The 15104-nt window shown below is 45.3% G+C and overlaps 1 protein-coding gene across 1 annotated transcript in view; it reads left to right on the top strand.

Annotated features, from left to right (window-relative positions):
• The window catches only part of rpf2 (ribosome production factor 2 homolog), a 28176-nt gene that overhangs the window by 897 nt on the left and 12175 nt on the right, over positions 1-15104 (top strand). Inside the window, exons 2-5 of the mRNA XM_078212334.1 lie at positions 5200-5332; positions 7455-7492; positions 11879-11918; positions 13604-13685. Coding sequence (XP_078068460.1) covers positions 5200-5332; positions 7455-7492; positions 11879-11918; positions 13604-13685 — 293 coding nt within the window. The remainder of the gene's footprint in view (positions 1-5199; positions 5333-7454; positions 7493-11878; positions 11919-13603; positions 13686-15104) is intronic.

Here is a 15104-nt window from a genome sequence, read left to right as displayed (position 1 = left end):
TCCGGGCCTGGGGGAGGTGAACACACACTGGCCCTGGGGGGAGAGTCCGGGCCTGGGGGAGGTGAACACACACCGGCCCTGGGGGGAGACTCCGGGTCTGGGGGAGATGAACACACACCGGCCCCGGGGGGAGAGTCCGGGTCTGGGGGAGATGAACACACACCGGCCCTGGGGGGAGACTCCGGGTCTGGGGGAGGTGAACACACACCGGCCCTGGGGGGAGAGTCCGGGTCTGGGGGAGGTGAACACACACCGGCCCTGGGGGGAGAGTCCGGGTCTGGGGGAGGTGAACACACACCGGCCCTGGGGGGAGAGTCCGGGTCTGGGGGAGGTGAACACACACCGGCCCTGGGGGGAGACTCCGGGTCTGGGGGAGATGAACACACACCAGCCCCGGGGGGAGAGTCCGGGTCTGGGGGAGATGAACACACACCGGCCCCGGGGGGAGAGTCCGGGTCTGGGGGAGATGAACACACACCGGCCCTGGGGGGAGACTCCGGGTCTGGGGGAGATGAACACACACCGGCCCCGGGGGGAGAGTCCGGGTCTGGGGGAGATGAACACACACCGGCCCTGGGGGGAGACTCCGGGTCTGGGGGAGGTGAACACACACCGGCCCTGGGGGGAGACTCCGGGTCTGGGGGAGATGAACACACACCAGCCCCGGGGGGAGACTCCGGGTCTGGGGGAGGTGAACACACACCGGCCCTGGGTGGAGAGTCTGGGCCTGGGGGAGGTGAACACACACCAGCCCTGGGGGGAGACTCCGGGTCTGGGGGAGGTGAACACACACATACAGGCCTTTAAAGAGATACCGCACAGTTGGTTGTTGCACAAGGTTAAATCTCACGGGATCCAGGGTGAGGTAGCCAAATGGATACAAAATTGGTTTGATGCCAGAAGATAGAGGGTGGTTGTAGAGGGTTGTTTTTTCAAACTGGAGGCCTGTGACCAGCGGTGTGCCTCAGGGATCAGTGCTGGGCCCACTGTTATTTGTCATTTATAGTAATGATTTGGATGAGAATATAGGAGGCATGTTAGTAATTTTTCAGATATCATCAAGATTGCTGGCATCGTGGACAGTGAAGAAGGTTATCTAGGATTGCATGTGTACGGCACTACAGTAACTGACTTCATTCGCAAGTGTGTAGAAGATTGTGTGCCAAAGAAGCAAATCCATGTGTTTCCCCACTGGAAACCATGGATGAACAGGAATATCCACTGCTTGCTGAAGTCCAGGTCTGAGGTGTTCAATTTATGTGACCCTGACCTATACAAGAAAGCCAGACATGATGTACAGAGATCCATCAAAGATGCCAAAAAACAGTACCGGACCAAGCCAGAGTCCCAGGCTAGCCACACGGACCCCCGCAGACTATGGCAAAGTCTGCAAGACATAAGGCTACAAGATGAAGGCAAGTAAAATCACCTGCACCAACGCACCCCTCCCAGATGAGCTCAATGCATTGCCCATTTTGAGCAAGAAGTCAGCGAGAGCATGCTCTTCACTCCAGAAGCCTCAGACGAACCTGTATCCGAGGTCACCATTGTAGACGTCAGAGCAGCCTTCTTGGAAGTCAACCCATGGAAAGCAACTGGCCTGGATCTACTGGATGAGCATTCAGATTGTGCACGGATCAGCTGGTGGGGGTATTCGCAGACATCTTCAACCTCTCTACACCAATCTGAGGTCCCTATCTGCTTCAAGAAGACGACCGTCATCCCGGTACCAAAGAAAAGCCAGGCAGCGTGCCTTGTTGTTCATTGCCCGGTGGCTCTGACATCCATCATTATAGAAACTAGATGCAAGAGTAGGCCATTTGGCACTTCGAGCTTGCTCCGCCATTCATCTTGATCGTGGCTCATCATTGAATTCAATATCCTGATACCCTCCCCTTGATCCCTTTTAGCCCTCAGAGCTATATCTAATTTCTTCTTGAAATCAGACAATGCTTTGGCCTCAACTACATTCAATAGTAGTGAATTCCACACATTCACCACCCTCTGGGTGAAGAAATTTCTCCTCGCCTCACTTCTAAAAGGTTTACCCCTTATCCTCAAACTATGACCCCTGGTTCTGGACTCCCCCACCATTGGGAACATTCTTTCTGAATCTATCTTGTCAAGCCCTATTAAAATTTTATAAGTTTCTATGAGATCCCCTCTCTCTTCTAAGCTCCGGTGAATATAATCCTAACCGACTTTGTTTCTGCATATATGACAGACCTGCCTTCCTCGGAATCAGCCTGGTAAACCTTTGCAGTACTCTCTTTTTATAGCAAGGATATCGTTCCTCAGATAAGGATACCAAAACTGCACACAGTACTCCAGGTGTGGCATCACCAACGTCCTATATAATTGCAGCAAAATATCCCTACCCCATACTCAAATCCTCTTGTTATGAAGGCCAACAGACCATTTGCCTTCTTTACTGCCTGCTGTACCTGCGCACTTACTTTCAGCGACTGATGCACGAGGACTCCAAGGTCTCGTTGAATATTCATCTCCCTCAATTTACACTCATTCAAGTCATAATCTGTCTTCCTATTATTGCTGCCAAAGTGGATAACCTCACATTTATCCACACTGTACTGCATCTGCCATGAATATGCCCACACACACAGCCTGTCCAAATCACGCTGAAGTATCTCTGCATCCTCCTCACAGCTCACTCTCCCACCCAACTTTGTATCATCTGGAAATTTGGAAATAATACATTCAGTTCCCTCTTCCAAATCATAAATATGTAACGTGAACAGTTGGGGTCCTCGCACAGATCACTGTGGAATCACATTTGTCACTGACTGCCAATCAGAAAAAGACCCATTTATGCCAACTCTTTACTTTCTATCTGCTAACCAGCTTTCGATCCATCCCAAGACATTACTTGCCATGTGCTTTAACTTTACATAGTCTTATGTGAGACCTTGTTGAAAACCTTCTGAAAGTCAAATAAATCACATCCACTGGTTCTCCTCGGTCAACTTTGCTAGTTACATCCTCAAAAAATTCTAATAGATTAGTCAAGCATGATTTCCCTTCTGTAAATCCATGGATGTTGTCTTTATATAATGTGAACAGTTGGGGTCCCAGCACAGATCCCTGCATAACCCCACTAGCCACTGACTGTCATTCAGAAAAAGACCCGTTTATGCCAACTTTTGTTCCTATCTGCTAACCAGCTCTCTATCCATCTCAAGGCATTACCTGCAATCTCATGTGCTTTAACTTTACATAGTATTCTGTTATGTGAGACCTTATCAAAAGCCTTCTGAAAGTCTAAATAAACCACATCCACTGGTTCTCCTTGGTCAACTCTACCAGTTATATCCTCAGAAAATTCCAATTAATTCGCCAAGCATGATTTCCCTTTTGTGAATCCATGCTGATGTTGTCTGATTATACCACTGCCTTCCAAATGCTGAGTTATGAAATCCTTGATAATAGACTCTAGCAACTTCCCCAGAACCGGTGTTAGACTCACTGGTCGGTAGTTCATAGAATCCCTGCGGTGCAGAAGAAGGCCATTCAGCCCATCGAGCATGCACCCAACCACAATCCCACCAGGTCCTATTCCCGTAAGACCACATGTTTATCCTACAATCCCCCTGACACTTGAGGGGTAATTTAGCATGGCCAATCAACCTAACTCTCACATCTTTGGACTATGAGAAGAAACCGGAGCACCCGGAAGAAACCCATGCAGACACGAGGAGAATGTGCAAACTCCACACAAACAGTGACCCAAGGCCAGAATCGAACCCGGGTCCCTGACGCTGTGTGGCGCAGTGCTAACCACCGTGCCACCCTAGTTCCCTGTTTTCTCTCTGTACCTCCCGTTTTGAATAGTCTCACAGCACTCGGGACCCAGGTTCGATTCTGGGCTGTCTCTGTGGAGTCTGCACGTTCTCCCCGTGTCTGTGTGGGTTTCATCTGGGTGCTCCGGTTTCCTCCCACAGTCTGAAAGACGTGCTGGTTAGGTGCATTGGTTGTGCTAAATTCTCTCTGTGTACCCGAACAGGCGCCAGAGTGTGGCGACTAGGGGATTTTCACAGTAACTTCTTTGCAGTGTTAATGTCAGCAAAGTTGTGACAATAATAAACTAAACTAAAGTCACTGGAGGTCACTCCAATCATGATCCAAGCAGGGATGAAGGAATCCATCATTGAGAATTGGGCTGGTGTTCATCAGAAGCAGTGATTAAAAATCTCTGTTGGCCCTTCTCCACTCCTGCCCCAGCTCTCCTTCATGTCTGGTATCTATAGACTCAGTTACAGTAACACACTCCTGGCTGACCTTTCAATTTGCATCCGCTATACACTTGAGCTTATCCAAATCTATGCTGAACTCGCACCAAGTCCTGATTAGTGCATACCCCTGAGCTCGCTGACTTACATTGACTCCCCAAGTCCAGAAACCCCATCATTTTAAATTCTCATTGATTTCAGCTCACTCACTGGCCTCGCTCCTTCCCATCTCTGTAAAGTTCTCTCGCCCTACAATCTGCATTCATTTAATTCTGGCCTTTTGTGCATCCCGGATTTTCATCAGTCCCGTAGAACAGTGGTTAGCACAGCTGCCTCACAGCACCAGGCACCCAGGTTCAAATCTGACCTTGGGTCACTGTCTGCGTGGAGTTTGCACATTCTCCCCGTGTCTGCGTGGGTTTCCACCAGGTGCGCCGGTTTTCTCCCACACTAATTGGCACTTAGTGTCAGGGAGGCCAGCCGGGTAAATGTGTGGGGTTACAGGGATAGGGCCTGGGGGGGATTGTGGTCAGTGCAGATTCGATGGGCCAAATGGCCTCCTTCTGCACTGTACGGATTCTATGATATATCTCCAGCTGTGTTGGCCTAAGCTTTGGAATTTCCTTGCAGTTTTGATGTAGTGTTTACTGAGTTAAGCTGCTCTTCGTTCTGTGGCAGTAGGTGTGCCTTTGGATTACTAGCCTTGTGCTATTACCACTATGCCATCATCACCTCTCTCTCTCTTTTCCGAACCCCCCCCCCCCCCCCCCCCCCAACCAGTTTAAGTTGAGAAAGAGGGAGTTTATTTCTTACTCTGTGATTTTCTAGTTCCTTGGTTGGATGAAAGCTATCATCTTTATGAAGCTGAGGGTTTGTTTCTATTGCTCTGCTTGATATTTCTGACATTGTAATTCTAATATTTTCTTGTTTTCTTTACACTCCTCAACTGTAGCAAGCCCAAGACAAAACGTGCAAAGAGGTTTCTTGAGAAAAGAGATGCGAAGGTCATCGAGAACATTAAGAATGCCATGCTCATCAAGGGAGGCAATACCAGTGAAACGGTGACACAGGCTCTCAGAGATATTGTGAGTTTTGTCATGTGTATTATCTGTATTATTTTCCATTGGTTTACCAAGGTGACATGATTGCATTCATGTGTCACAATTGTAAATATTTGCTATCCAGTGTTTCCATTGAGACCAGGGTTGGCAGTGCTAGAGAATTGAATTGTCCACCCATTGTTTGCACTGAACATTCCTAATAATTATCATACTCTTGTGCCTTTTAGCAATCCAACCCCAAAATATTCCTGTACATTTCCTCCTCCAGCAACCTGTAAGGGATTATGTTTTGGTGGGGAATTATCTCTACTCAGCTGTGAGTTGACAGGACAAAGGAGAATTTTATACCATAATTCTGAGCTAGTTTGCAACCTGTTTCTTAGAGTAGGCAGGACTGTGTTTTACTCATTGCAAATTTAGATTTTATTTATTCTTTCATTGCCGGCAAAGCATTTGTTGCCCATCCCTAATTCCCTTGGTAGGCGCCAACCACATGCTGTGGGTCTGGAGTCACCGACCAGGTAAGGACGGCAGATTCCCTTTCCTAAAGGGCATTAGTGAACCAATTGGGTGTTTTATTACGAGTGCCGGTTTCAATGGCTACTATTCTAGACTGCATTCTAATTCCACCAGCTGCCATGGTAGGACTTGAACCCTTGTCCCCAGAGCCTGAACCCTGGGCCTCCAGATTACTAGTCCAGCAACATTACATAGAAACATAAAAGATAGGAGCAGGAGGAGGCTAATAGGCCCTTCGAATCGGCTCTGCCATTCATCACGATCATGGCTGATCGTCCAACTCAATAGCCTAATCCTGCTTTTCCCCCATAACCTTTGATCCCATTCGCCCCAAGTGCAATATCCAGCCGCCTCTTGAATACACTCAATGTTTTGGCATCAACTACTTCCTGTGGTAATGAATTCCACCGGCTCACCATTCTTTGGGTGAAGAAATATCTCCTTATCTCTGTCTTAAATGGTCTACCCTGAATCCTCAGACTCTGACCCCCTGGTTCTGGACTCCCCCACCATCGGGAACATCCTCCCCGCATCTACCCTGTCTAGCCCTGTTAGAATTTTATCAGTCTCTATTACCACTAGGTCCTCCCCATGATTTATTTCCTGCTGTGCATAATTCTCTAGCCAGAGTAGTTGGGCTCTAATATTGCAATTTAGCCACTTGTTTAGTTCATGAGTGGCTAAAGATAAACTGAATCTATTTTTGTTCTTATCCTGTGAAGGGAAATATTTTGAATGGACCTATATGTTAAGCTGATCTTTCTCTGTACCCTGGCTATGACTGCACCTTCTTTCCTTCTCCTCTATGTTTCTTTTATTCATCCGTGGGACGTGGGTGCTCCTGGCTGGCCAGCATTTATTGTCCATCCCTAGTTGCCGTTGGAGGGCAGTTGAGAGCCAACCACATTGCTGTGGCTCTGGAGTCACAAGTAGGCCAGACCAGATAAGGACGGCAGATTTCCTTCCCTAAAGGGACATTAGTGAACCAGATGGGTTTTTCCCACAATCGGCAATGGTTTCATGGTCATCAATAGATTCTTAATTCCAGGTATATTGAATTCAAATTCCACCATCTGCCATGGTGGGATTCGAACCCGGGTCCACAGAACGTTAGCTGAGTTTCTGGATTAATAGTCTGGTGATAATACCACTAGGCCATTGCCTCCCCTTATGTACTGTATGAACTGTATGCTTTGTCTGTATAGTGCACAAGAAACAATACTTTTCACTGTATTCCAATGTGTGACAAATCAAATCTGCCATCTTATTGAAAACCTTTGCTTTGTTAAGTACATGACTGAGGTATTACTATATTGTATTTAATTAGAATTCTTGATGTTTACTGAATACAATTCTCGAATTGCATTCAGAAAACTTGGGAGGTTTTTTGGCTCCCATTTTCTGCTAAGATTTCTAGGTTTTGTAATTTGAATTTGTGTCTCTTGTTTATCGCTGTCACCCTGGGCCACTTTGTGCTGAACGGGGTATTTGATAGCGGGCTTAAGGTGACAATGCCTAGCAATTCAGGTTATAAGAGCTTTAAATTGAACAGAAAGTGGGTTTATATGCTGTCCTGTGAACAGTTTCAGAGTAATTTATACTGACCCTCCTGTTCTCTGTTTTGCAGTATTCTCTAAAGAAACCAAATGCAGTTCTATATCGGAAGTAAGTATTATTAATGAGCTGGCACATTTCAGTATCCTGCGTTGAGCCTAGTCAAGTTGTTCAGCTGTGGATAGATCCTGTCTTTGAGCAACATTCGCTCATGCACCTTCAAGCGTGGTTCACTGAATGGCAAACTTTACTAAAAAATTCCCCTCTTCACAGCTTATTTTGTTGAATTCACATTGCTTATAATGTTGGCGGTGATTATAAAATCACCGCCAACATGAACAGATGTTGCAGTTGAGAAATTTTCCCACACCTTTATTCAGTGACTCGGAGATCTATTTTATTGCCTCCGTCCATCTTGACATCGAACAAATCTGCATTGAGTGGGGATCAAAGCAAAATACTTCAGATGTTGGAAATCCGAAAGATAAAGAGAAAATGCTGGAAAAACTCAGTAGATGTGAAAAATTCCTTGGAGAGAAACGGAGTTAACGTTTCAAATCCAATGTGACTCCTTTGGAACAGCAAAATTGGAGTTCTTGTCATGTGACCTTGCTTTTATTTCTGTCACTTACTCTGCCTAATCAAAATCCTGCTAATTAGTGTAAAAGATCTGGATACTTTAAGGATGCTCTCTTAAGAACAAAGAAAGTTACAGCACAGGAACAGGCCCTTCGACCCTCCAAGCCTGCACCGACCATGCTGCCCGAATAAACTTAAACCCCTTACCGCTCAGGGGACCATATCCTTCTATTCCCATCCTATTCATGTATTTGTCAAGACGCACCTTAAAAGTCACTATTGTATCTGCTTCCACTACCTCCCCCGGCAGCAAGCTCCAGGCACCCACCACCCTCTGTGTAAAAGACTTGCCCCCTACATCTCCTTTAAACCTTGCCCCCCTTAATGCTATGTCCCCTTGTAATTGACTCTTCCACCCTGGGAGAAAGCTTCTGACTATCCACTCTGTCCATGCCCCTCACAATCTTGTCGACTTGTAGACTTCTTTACCCCAATGACTAAACATAGTCAGTGGTGTTGGGTCATTCAGGACTAGAAAAATCCAAGCTGATCTGTGCAGATTTTGTTGGGGCTAGGGAGTGGGAAGGAGACTAAAAAAATTATATTCAAGCTGAAAAATGTGTTTTTCTAATTCATTCGTGGGACATGGGCATCGCTGGCTGGTCAACATTTATTGCCCATCCCTAGTTGCCCTTGAGAAGGTGGTGATGAGCTGCCTTTTTGAACCGCTGCAGCCCATGTTCTGTGGGTTGACCCACAATGCAGTTAGGGAAGGAATTCCAGGATTTTGACCCAGCGACTGCGAAGGAACAGCGATATATTTCCAAGTCAGGATGGTGAGTGGCTTGGAGGGGAACTTGCAGCTGGTGGTCTTCCCATTTATCTGTTGCCCTTGTCCTTCTAGATGGAAGTGGTCGTGGGTTTGGAAGGTGTTGTCTTAAGGATCTTTGGTCAATGTAAGGAGTTAAAAACTTAGTTGTCACTATAATTGCATCTGGAATAGATTTCTAAACATTTTTAATTGTGAGGTATCTGAGATTTCCAATTGGAATGCATTTGCTGAAATACAGATTTAGGGGGCTGGTTTTTGTCACCTTGCCTCAGTTGGCTTGAGGACAGAAGTGCATACGCTAGAAGTACGTACCAAAGCTTGAACTGATACTAAGGATAACATTGCATTGCAATCATGATGTAGCGTTGCACTGTCAAAAGATACATCTTTCAGAAAAAGGACAAAAAAACACAGGGCGCTACTCAAGGAAGAAGTGCTTCTCCTTACGTCAGCAATGGGCAACCTGCAGCCCATCTGGGTTCTAGGCCCACAAGACATTTTGTTGACCGTTGCCCACAGGCAGGGCTGCCACATTCCACTGATTTCCGTCCGTGTCGTTTTTTTTCTACCAGTATGACAGAAGTGATCCGCACGTAAAGCAAGGACAAGTGAAGTGAGGTCCATGTTGATTGCTCACAACACTGACTGCGCGACAGTGCACTCCCTCTGCGTCAAAATTGTAAATATTCTTTTGCCTTTACCATTAGGAGTTGATAGTTCCACTCATATATAAATGATTAAGCATTTTCTATAACTCGTTATGAAATATTCGGCATGTATTAAATGTATTCAATCTTATTCACGGGGGTCATAGAAACTAGAAGCAGGAGTAGGCCATTCGGCCCTTCGAACCTGCTCCGCCATTCATTTTGATCATGGCCCATTGATGAATTCAATATCCTGATCCCCCCCCCCTTCCCCCCTGTATTCCTTGATCCATTTAGCTACATCCAATTTCTTCTTGAAATCAGACAATGTTTTGGCCTCAACTACATTCAGTGGTAGCGAATTCCACACATTCACCACCCTCTGGGTGAAGAAATTTCTCCTCACCTCAGTTCTAAAATGTTTATCCCTTATCCTCAGACTATGACTCCTAGCTCTGGACTCCCCCACCATTGGGAACATTCTTTCTGAATCTACCCTGTCAAACCCTGTTAGAATTTTAAGTTTTTATGAGATCCCCTCTCAGTCTTCTAAACCCAAGTGAATATAATCCTAACCGATTTAGTCTCTCCTGATATGACAGACCTGCCATCCCAGGAATCAGCCTGGTAAGCCTTCGCTGTACTCCCTCTATAGCAAGGGCATCCTTCCTCAGATAAGGATGCCAAAGCCACACACAATACTCCAGGTGTGGCCTCACCAACGCCCTATACAATTGCAGCAAAACATCCCGATCCCTATACCCAAATCCTCTATGAAGGCGAACATACCATTTGCCTTCGTTACTGCCTGCTGTACCAAGGACACAGGACACCAAGGTTTCGTTGAGTATTCATCTCTCAATTTACATTCATTCAAGTAATGATCTGTCTTCCTATTATTGCTTCCAAAGTGGATAACCTCACATTTATCCACATTATACTGCACCTGCCATGCAGATGCCCACACACACAGCCTGCCCAAAACACGCTGAAGCATCTCTGCATCCTCCTCACAGCTCACTCTCCCACCCAACTTTGAATCATCTGCAAATTTGGAGATAATATATTCAGTTCCTCCTTCAAAATCATTCATATATAATGTGAGCAGTTGGGGTCCTAGCACAGATCTTTGCGGAACCCCCACTGGTCACTGACTGCCAATCAGAAAAAGACTCATTTATGCCAACGCTTTGCTTTCCGCTAGCCAGCTTTCTATCCATCCCAAGACATTACCTGCAATCGCATGTGCTTTAACTTTACATAGTAGTCTGTTATGTGAGACCTTGTCAAAAGCCTTCTGAAAGTCTAAATAAACCACATCCACTGGTTCTCCTCGGGATCAATTTTACTAGTTACATCCTCAGAAAATTCCAATAGATTCGCCAAGCATGATTTCCCTTTTGTAAATCCATGCTGACTTTGTCTGATTATCCCACTGCCTTCCAAATGCTGAGTTATGAAATCCTTGGTAATGGACTCTAGTAACTTCTCCAGTACCAACGTTAGGCTCACTGGTCTATAGTTCCCTGTTTTTTCCCTCCCTTTTTGAATAGCGGGCTTACATTAGCTACCCTCCAATCTGTAGGAACTATTCCAGAGTCCAAAGAATTTTTGAAAATAACCATCAATGGACCTACTATTTCCAGGGCTACTTCCTTAAGCACTCTGGGATGAAGGTTATCAGGACCTGCAGTTTTATCCACCTTCAATCCCATCAATTTCCCCAAAATCAGTTCTCTCCTACTGCTGATTTCCTTCATGTTTCTCTCAGCACTTCTGGCACCTTATTCATGTCTTCCTTTGTGAAGACTGAAGCAAAGTACAAATTTAATTCCTTGGCCATTTCTTTATTCCCTGTTATGAATTCTCCTGTTTCTGACTGTATGGGGCCTACATTCGTTTTTGTCAATCTTCTTTTCTTTACATATCTATAGAAACTTTTACAGTCAGTTTTTATGTTCCCAGCTAGCTTACTTTCATACTCCATTTTTCCCTTCTCAATCAATCCCTTGGTCCTCCTTTGCTGAATTTTAAACTGCTGGCAATCCTCAGGCAGATTGCTTTTTCTGGCCAATTTGTATGCTTCTTCCTCGAATCATGGTTCGTGAACCGCCTGATTTCAAATTGTGGCGCACTGAGGGGACCATTCACAGGGCCTAGGCCACCCATCTCTGCCTTATATTCTGGTCACCATAAACAGTATTGCCAAGAAGTACATTAACTGGCAGTCCGTTCTATGCCATATTGTTCTAATAACATCCATAATTGCTCACTCCAAGCATTGTGAAAGGTTTTGATACATTTCAGTACATTAGTGTTCAGATTTATATGAATTGCAAAACCCATTTTGGGTTCTCCACTAAAAGCAATGGGAAGCTGAAACAGAAAAATCTGATTTTGAAGGAAATCTGTTTCTAAATCTCATTTCTTTTTAATCAGGAAAAATATAACTCGGCCCTTTGAAGATCAGACATCAGTGGTGAGTAATCGGATTTTGAAGCACAATACTTGAACACTGCAGATCCTGGTTTATTTTAATTTTATGCTTTTATCCTGTTTCTGTGGACGCGATAATTGAGTTTGATCATTGTGTATATGTTTGTACTGCTGCTATTTTTCTGATGCTGATGTAAGGCACTGATATTTGAATCTTCTGCAGAATTACAGAGGCAGTTAATAAAACTGCAGCTCTCTAGTTGGTTTATGAATGAGGGAGGATTTTATTAGGTGCGGACAAGTAAAGGAAACCCATTTTCAAACCTCCCTTTGCCCACTGAAATAAATCTTAATTTCGGTCCAGTGCAGTGCTCTGGAGATCTAAAAAGTTTTAAAAGTTTATTTATTAGTCGCAAGTAAGGCATACATTAATACTGCAATGAAGTTACTGTGAAATTCCCCTAGTCGCCACAGTCTGGCGCCTGTTCGGGTCAATGCACCTAACCAGCACGTCTTTCAGAATGTGGGAGGAAACCGGAGCACCCGGAGGAAACCCCACACAGACATGGGGAGTACATGCAGACTCCACCCAAGCTGGGAATCGAACCCGGGTCCCTGACGCTGTGAAGTAGCAGTGCTAACCGCTGTGCTATCGTACCGCCCCTTGATCAGGAGAGTGTTGTGCTAATCCTGTCAAATTCAGACATAGGGGATCAATTTCAACTGTGGCAATGTTTGCACATGGCCTTGTTTAACCCAAGTGAGGCCACATTGGCTTTAAAATCAGTGCCTAAGGAACAGACTTTGTTGCAGGCATAGCAGACAATGGTTTTGGCCTTCCTGCTGCTCAGCCAAAGGAGGCTGACGCAGCTAAGACTTGATGTTGGCCAGGCAGTCTGATGCTGCTGAAGGTGTTTGTCATAAGGTTCAGAAAAGTGGTGGGAAGCTGGGCATAATCAGCAAATTTTGGAGCTAACTGCCTGCCTGCAGCTGGTATCTAGAGGATCTGAGAACAGTTGGGAGTGCCCGATCGTTACCCTGCCTGAGATACACCTTAGAGCCTCTGTCTTACATGACTCCGTGTTACAACATAATGTAGGGTGACATGGCAACACTGCTAGCACTGCTGCCTCACGGCGCCAGAGACCCAGGTTCAAATCCGGTCTCGGGTGACTGTGTGGAGTTAGCACATTCTCCACGTGTCTGCGTGGGTTTCCTCCGGGTGCTCCAGTTTCCTCGCACCAAAAATGTGCGGGTTGGGTTGATTGGCCATGCTAAATTGCCCCTTAGTGTCAGGGGGATTAGCAGGGTAAATACTTGAGGTTACGGGGATAGGCCCTGGGTGGGATCGTTATCGGTGCAGGCTTGATGGGCCAAGTGGCCTCCTCCTGCACGTAGACATTCTATGATAAGAAGTAATTACTGATGGACCTGGTTTTGGGGTGGGGGGAAAGAGAGAATCTGTTTAGTAACCATGTCTTGCTGATGGGGGAAAAAGATAGTTAAGGGGTTAGTGAAGACATAATTGATCTGTTGCTGACTCCAACAAAACACTGTTGCTATCCGGCCTCCACAGTGGTGTCGTACATGAAGTAAAAGAAGGATCTCCACAACTGTAGAAAATACTTTTTTAAAAATTGCTGTCGATATTCAATCAGATTACGGGATAGGTTTTTGAGGCGAAGTTTGTAATAATCTTCCTCCTCTGAATTCCTTTTGTACGAACAGGAATTTTTTTCGAAGAAGTCGGATTGTTCTTTATTTATCTTTGGCTCTCACAATAAGAAGCGACCGCACAATTTGATAATTGGTAAGATTGCTGAGATGTTCTTCAGTTCCGATCGTTCAGATTTACAATACGTATAGAATACATCTTGCATCTGTAACGTCAGACAGTCCACCTAACTGTTCATTACTGAAATAGCCCCTGAAATTTACACACAATTTAACGACTGCCGCCTGATCTCAGCAGTTGATTGTTGCTGCGATTATCTGGAGGTGCCCACTTGGAGCCTTCAAGAGAAAAGGCCAAGTTGGCAGCTGAGCATTGTGACTGTTCCAGAGCCGAGACTCCCTGTCAGCGTTGTCAAGGGAGATCTTCATTTGTGGGGGCCAGAAACCACTATGCCTATAACTGTTAACTCTCTCTGTTTAGATTTCATGTAATGACACTGCTCATCCTCCCCTTTCTCTCACCTTCCGCCTCTGTCAAATTCCCTTAACAGGAATTGTTTTCACGGTCCAGCTTCAGGTTTTAGCTTCCCTACTCATGCCTCTCTTTCAACCCTGGGGTTTAGTCTCTTAAATCTTGATTTCACAAACAATGCAGAGCTATGAGTAAATCACGAATGCAGTTTCTGTATTTGACAAGTTCCCATCCTCTCAACTGTGTTGTTAGGAACTGAGTTGATTTCTTACTGTGAGAAAGAACTGATGACAAAGTATATGTTTAGACAATATTGACTGCAGTGATGTTAGTTGATACGAGTCCCTATATTTGTCTTGTGATGTTTATGGGGTGGTTATGTGGAATTTATGAAACATAGAAACAGCTGAATATTAAATATATTTAATTAATATTAAAATAAAAGCAAAATGCTGTAAATCTGAAATAAACATAGAAAGTGCTGAAAAAATTCAGTAGATCTGACAGTATCTGTGGAGAAAGAGCAACATAGAGTTAATGTTTCGAGTCCGTATTACTCTTCAGAGCTGAATATTATTCACCCAAGTCCCCAATCACCAGACTGATAGCAGTTTAAAATTTACTTATTAGTGTGACAAGTAGGCTTACATTAACACTGCAATGAAGTTACTGTGAAATTCCCCTAGTCACCACAGTCCGGCGGCGCCTGTTGGGTCAATGCACCTAACCAGCACATCCTTCAGAATGTGGGAGGAAACCGGAGCACCCGGAGGAAACCCACGCAGACACGGGGAGAACGTGCACACTCCACACAGACAGTGATCCAAGCCGGGAATCGAACACGGGTCCCCGGCGCTGTGAGGCAGCAATGCTAGTTAATCACTGTGCTGCCTCTGAGCAGTTTCCTAAAACTGAACGCTACCTGTTTTAGATTAGAGATTTGTTAGGGGATTTAAATGCACAGTAAGTCATCGGATGCAAAATTTAAGATCTCAAATCTGAACACCGCTGGAAGCATAAAGCAATTTCAGTTTTGATGTACGGAGACACTGAATTGCCTTTTTGTTGTCATGTGCACTTTTA

Source organism: Mustelus asterias, chromosome 5 (genome assembly GCF_964213995.1).
Source record: "Mustelus asterias chromosome 5, sMusAst1.hap1.1, whole genome shotgun sequence".
NCBI classification, from domain to species: Eukaryota; Metazoa; Chordata; class Chondrichthyes; order Carcharhiniformes; family Triakidae; genus Mustelus; species Mustelus asterias.
This window is presented reverse-complemented; position numbering and strand designations above follow the sequence as displayed.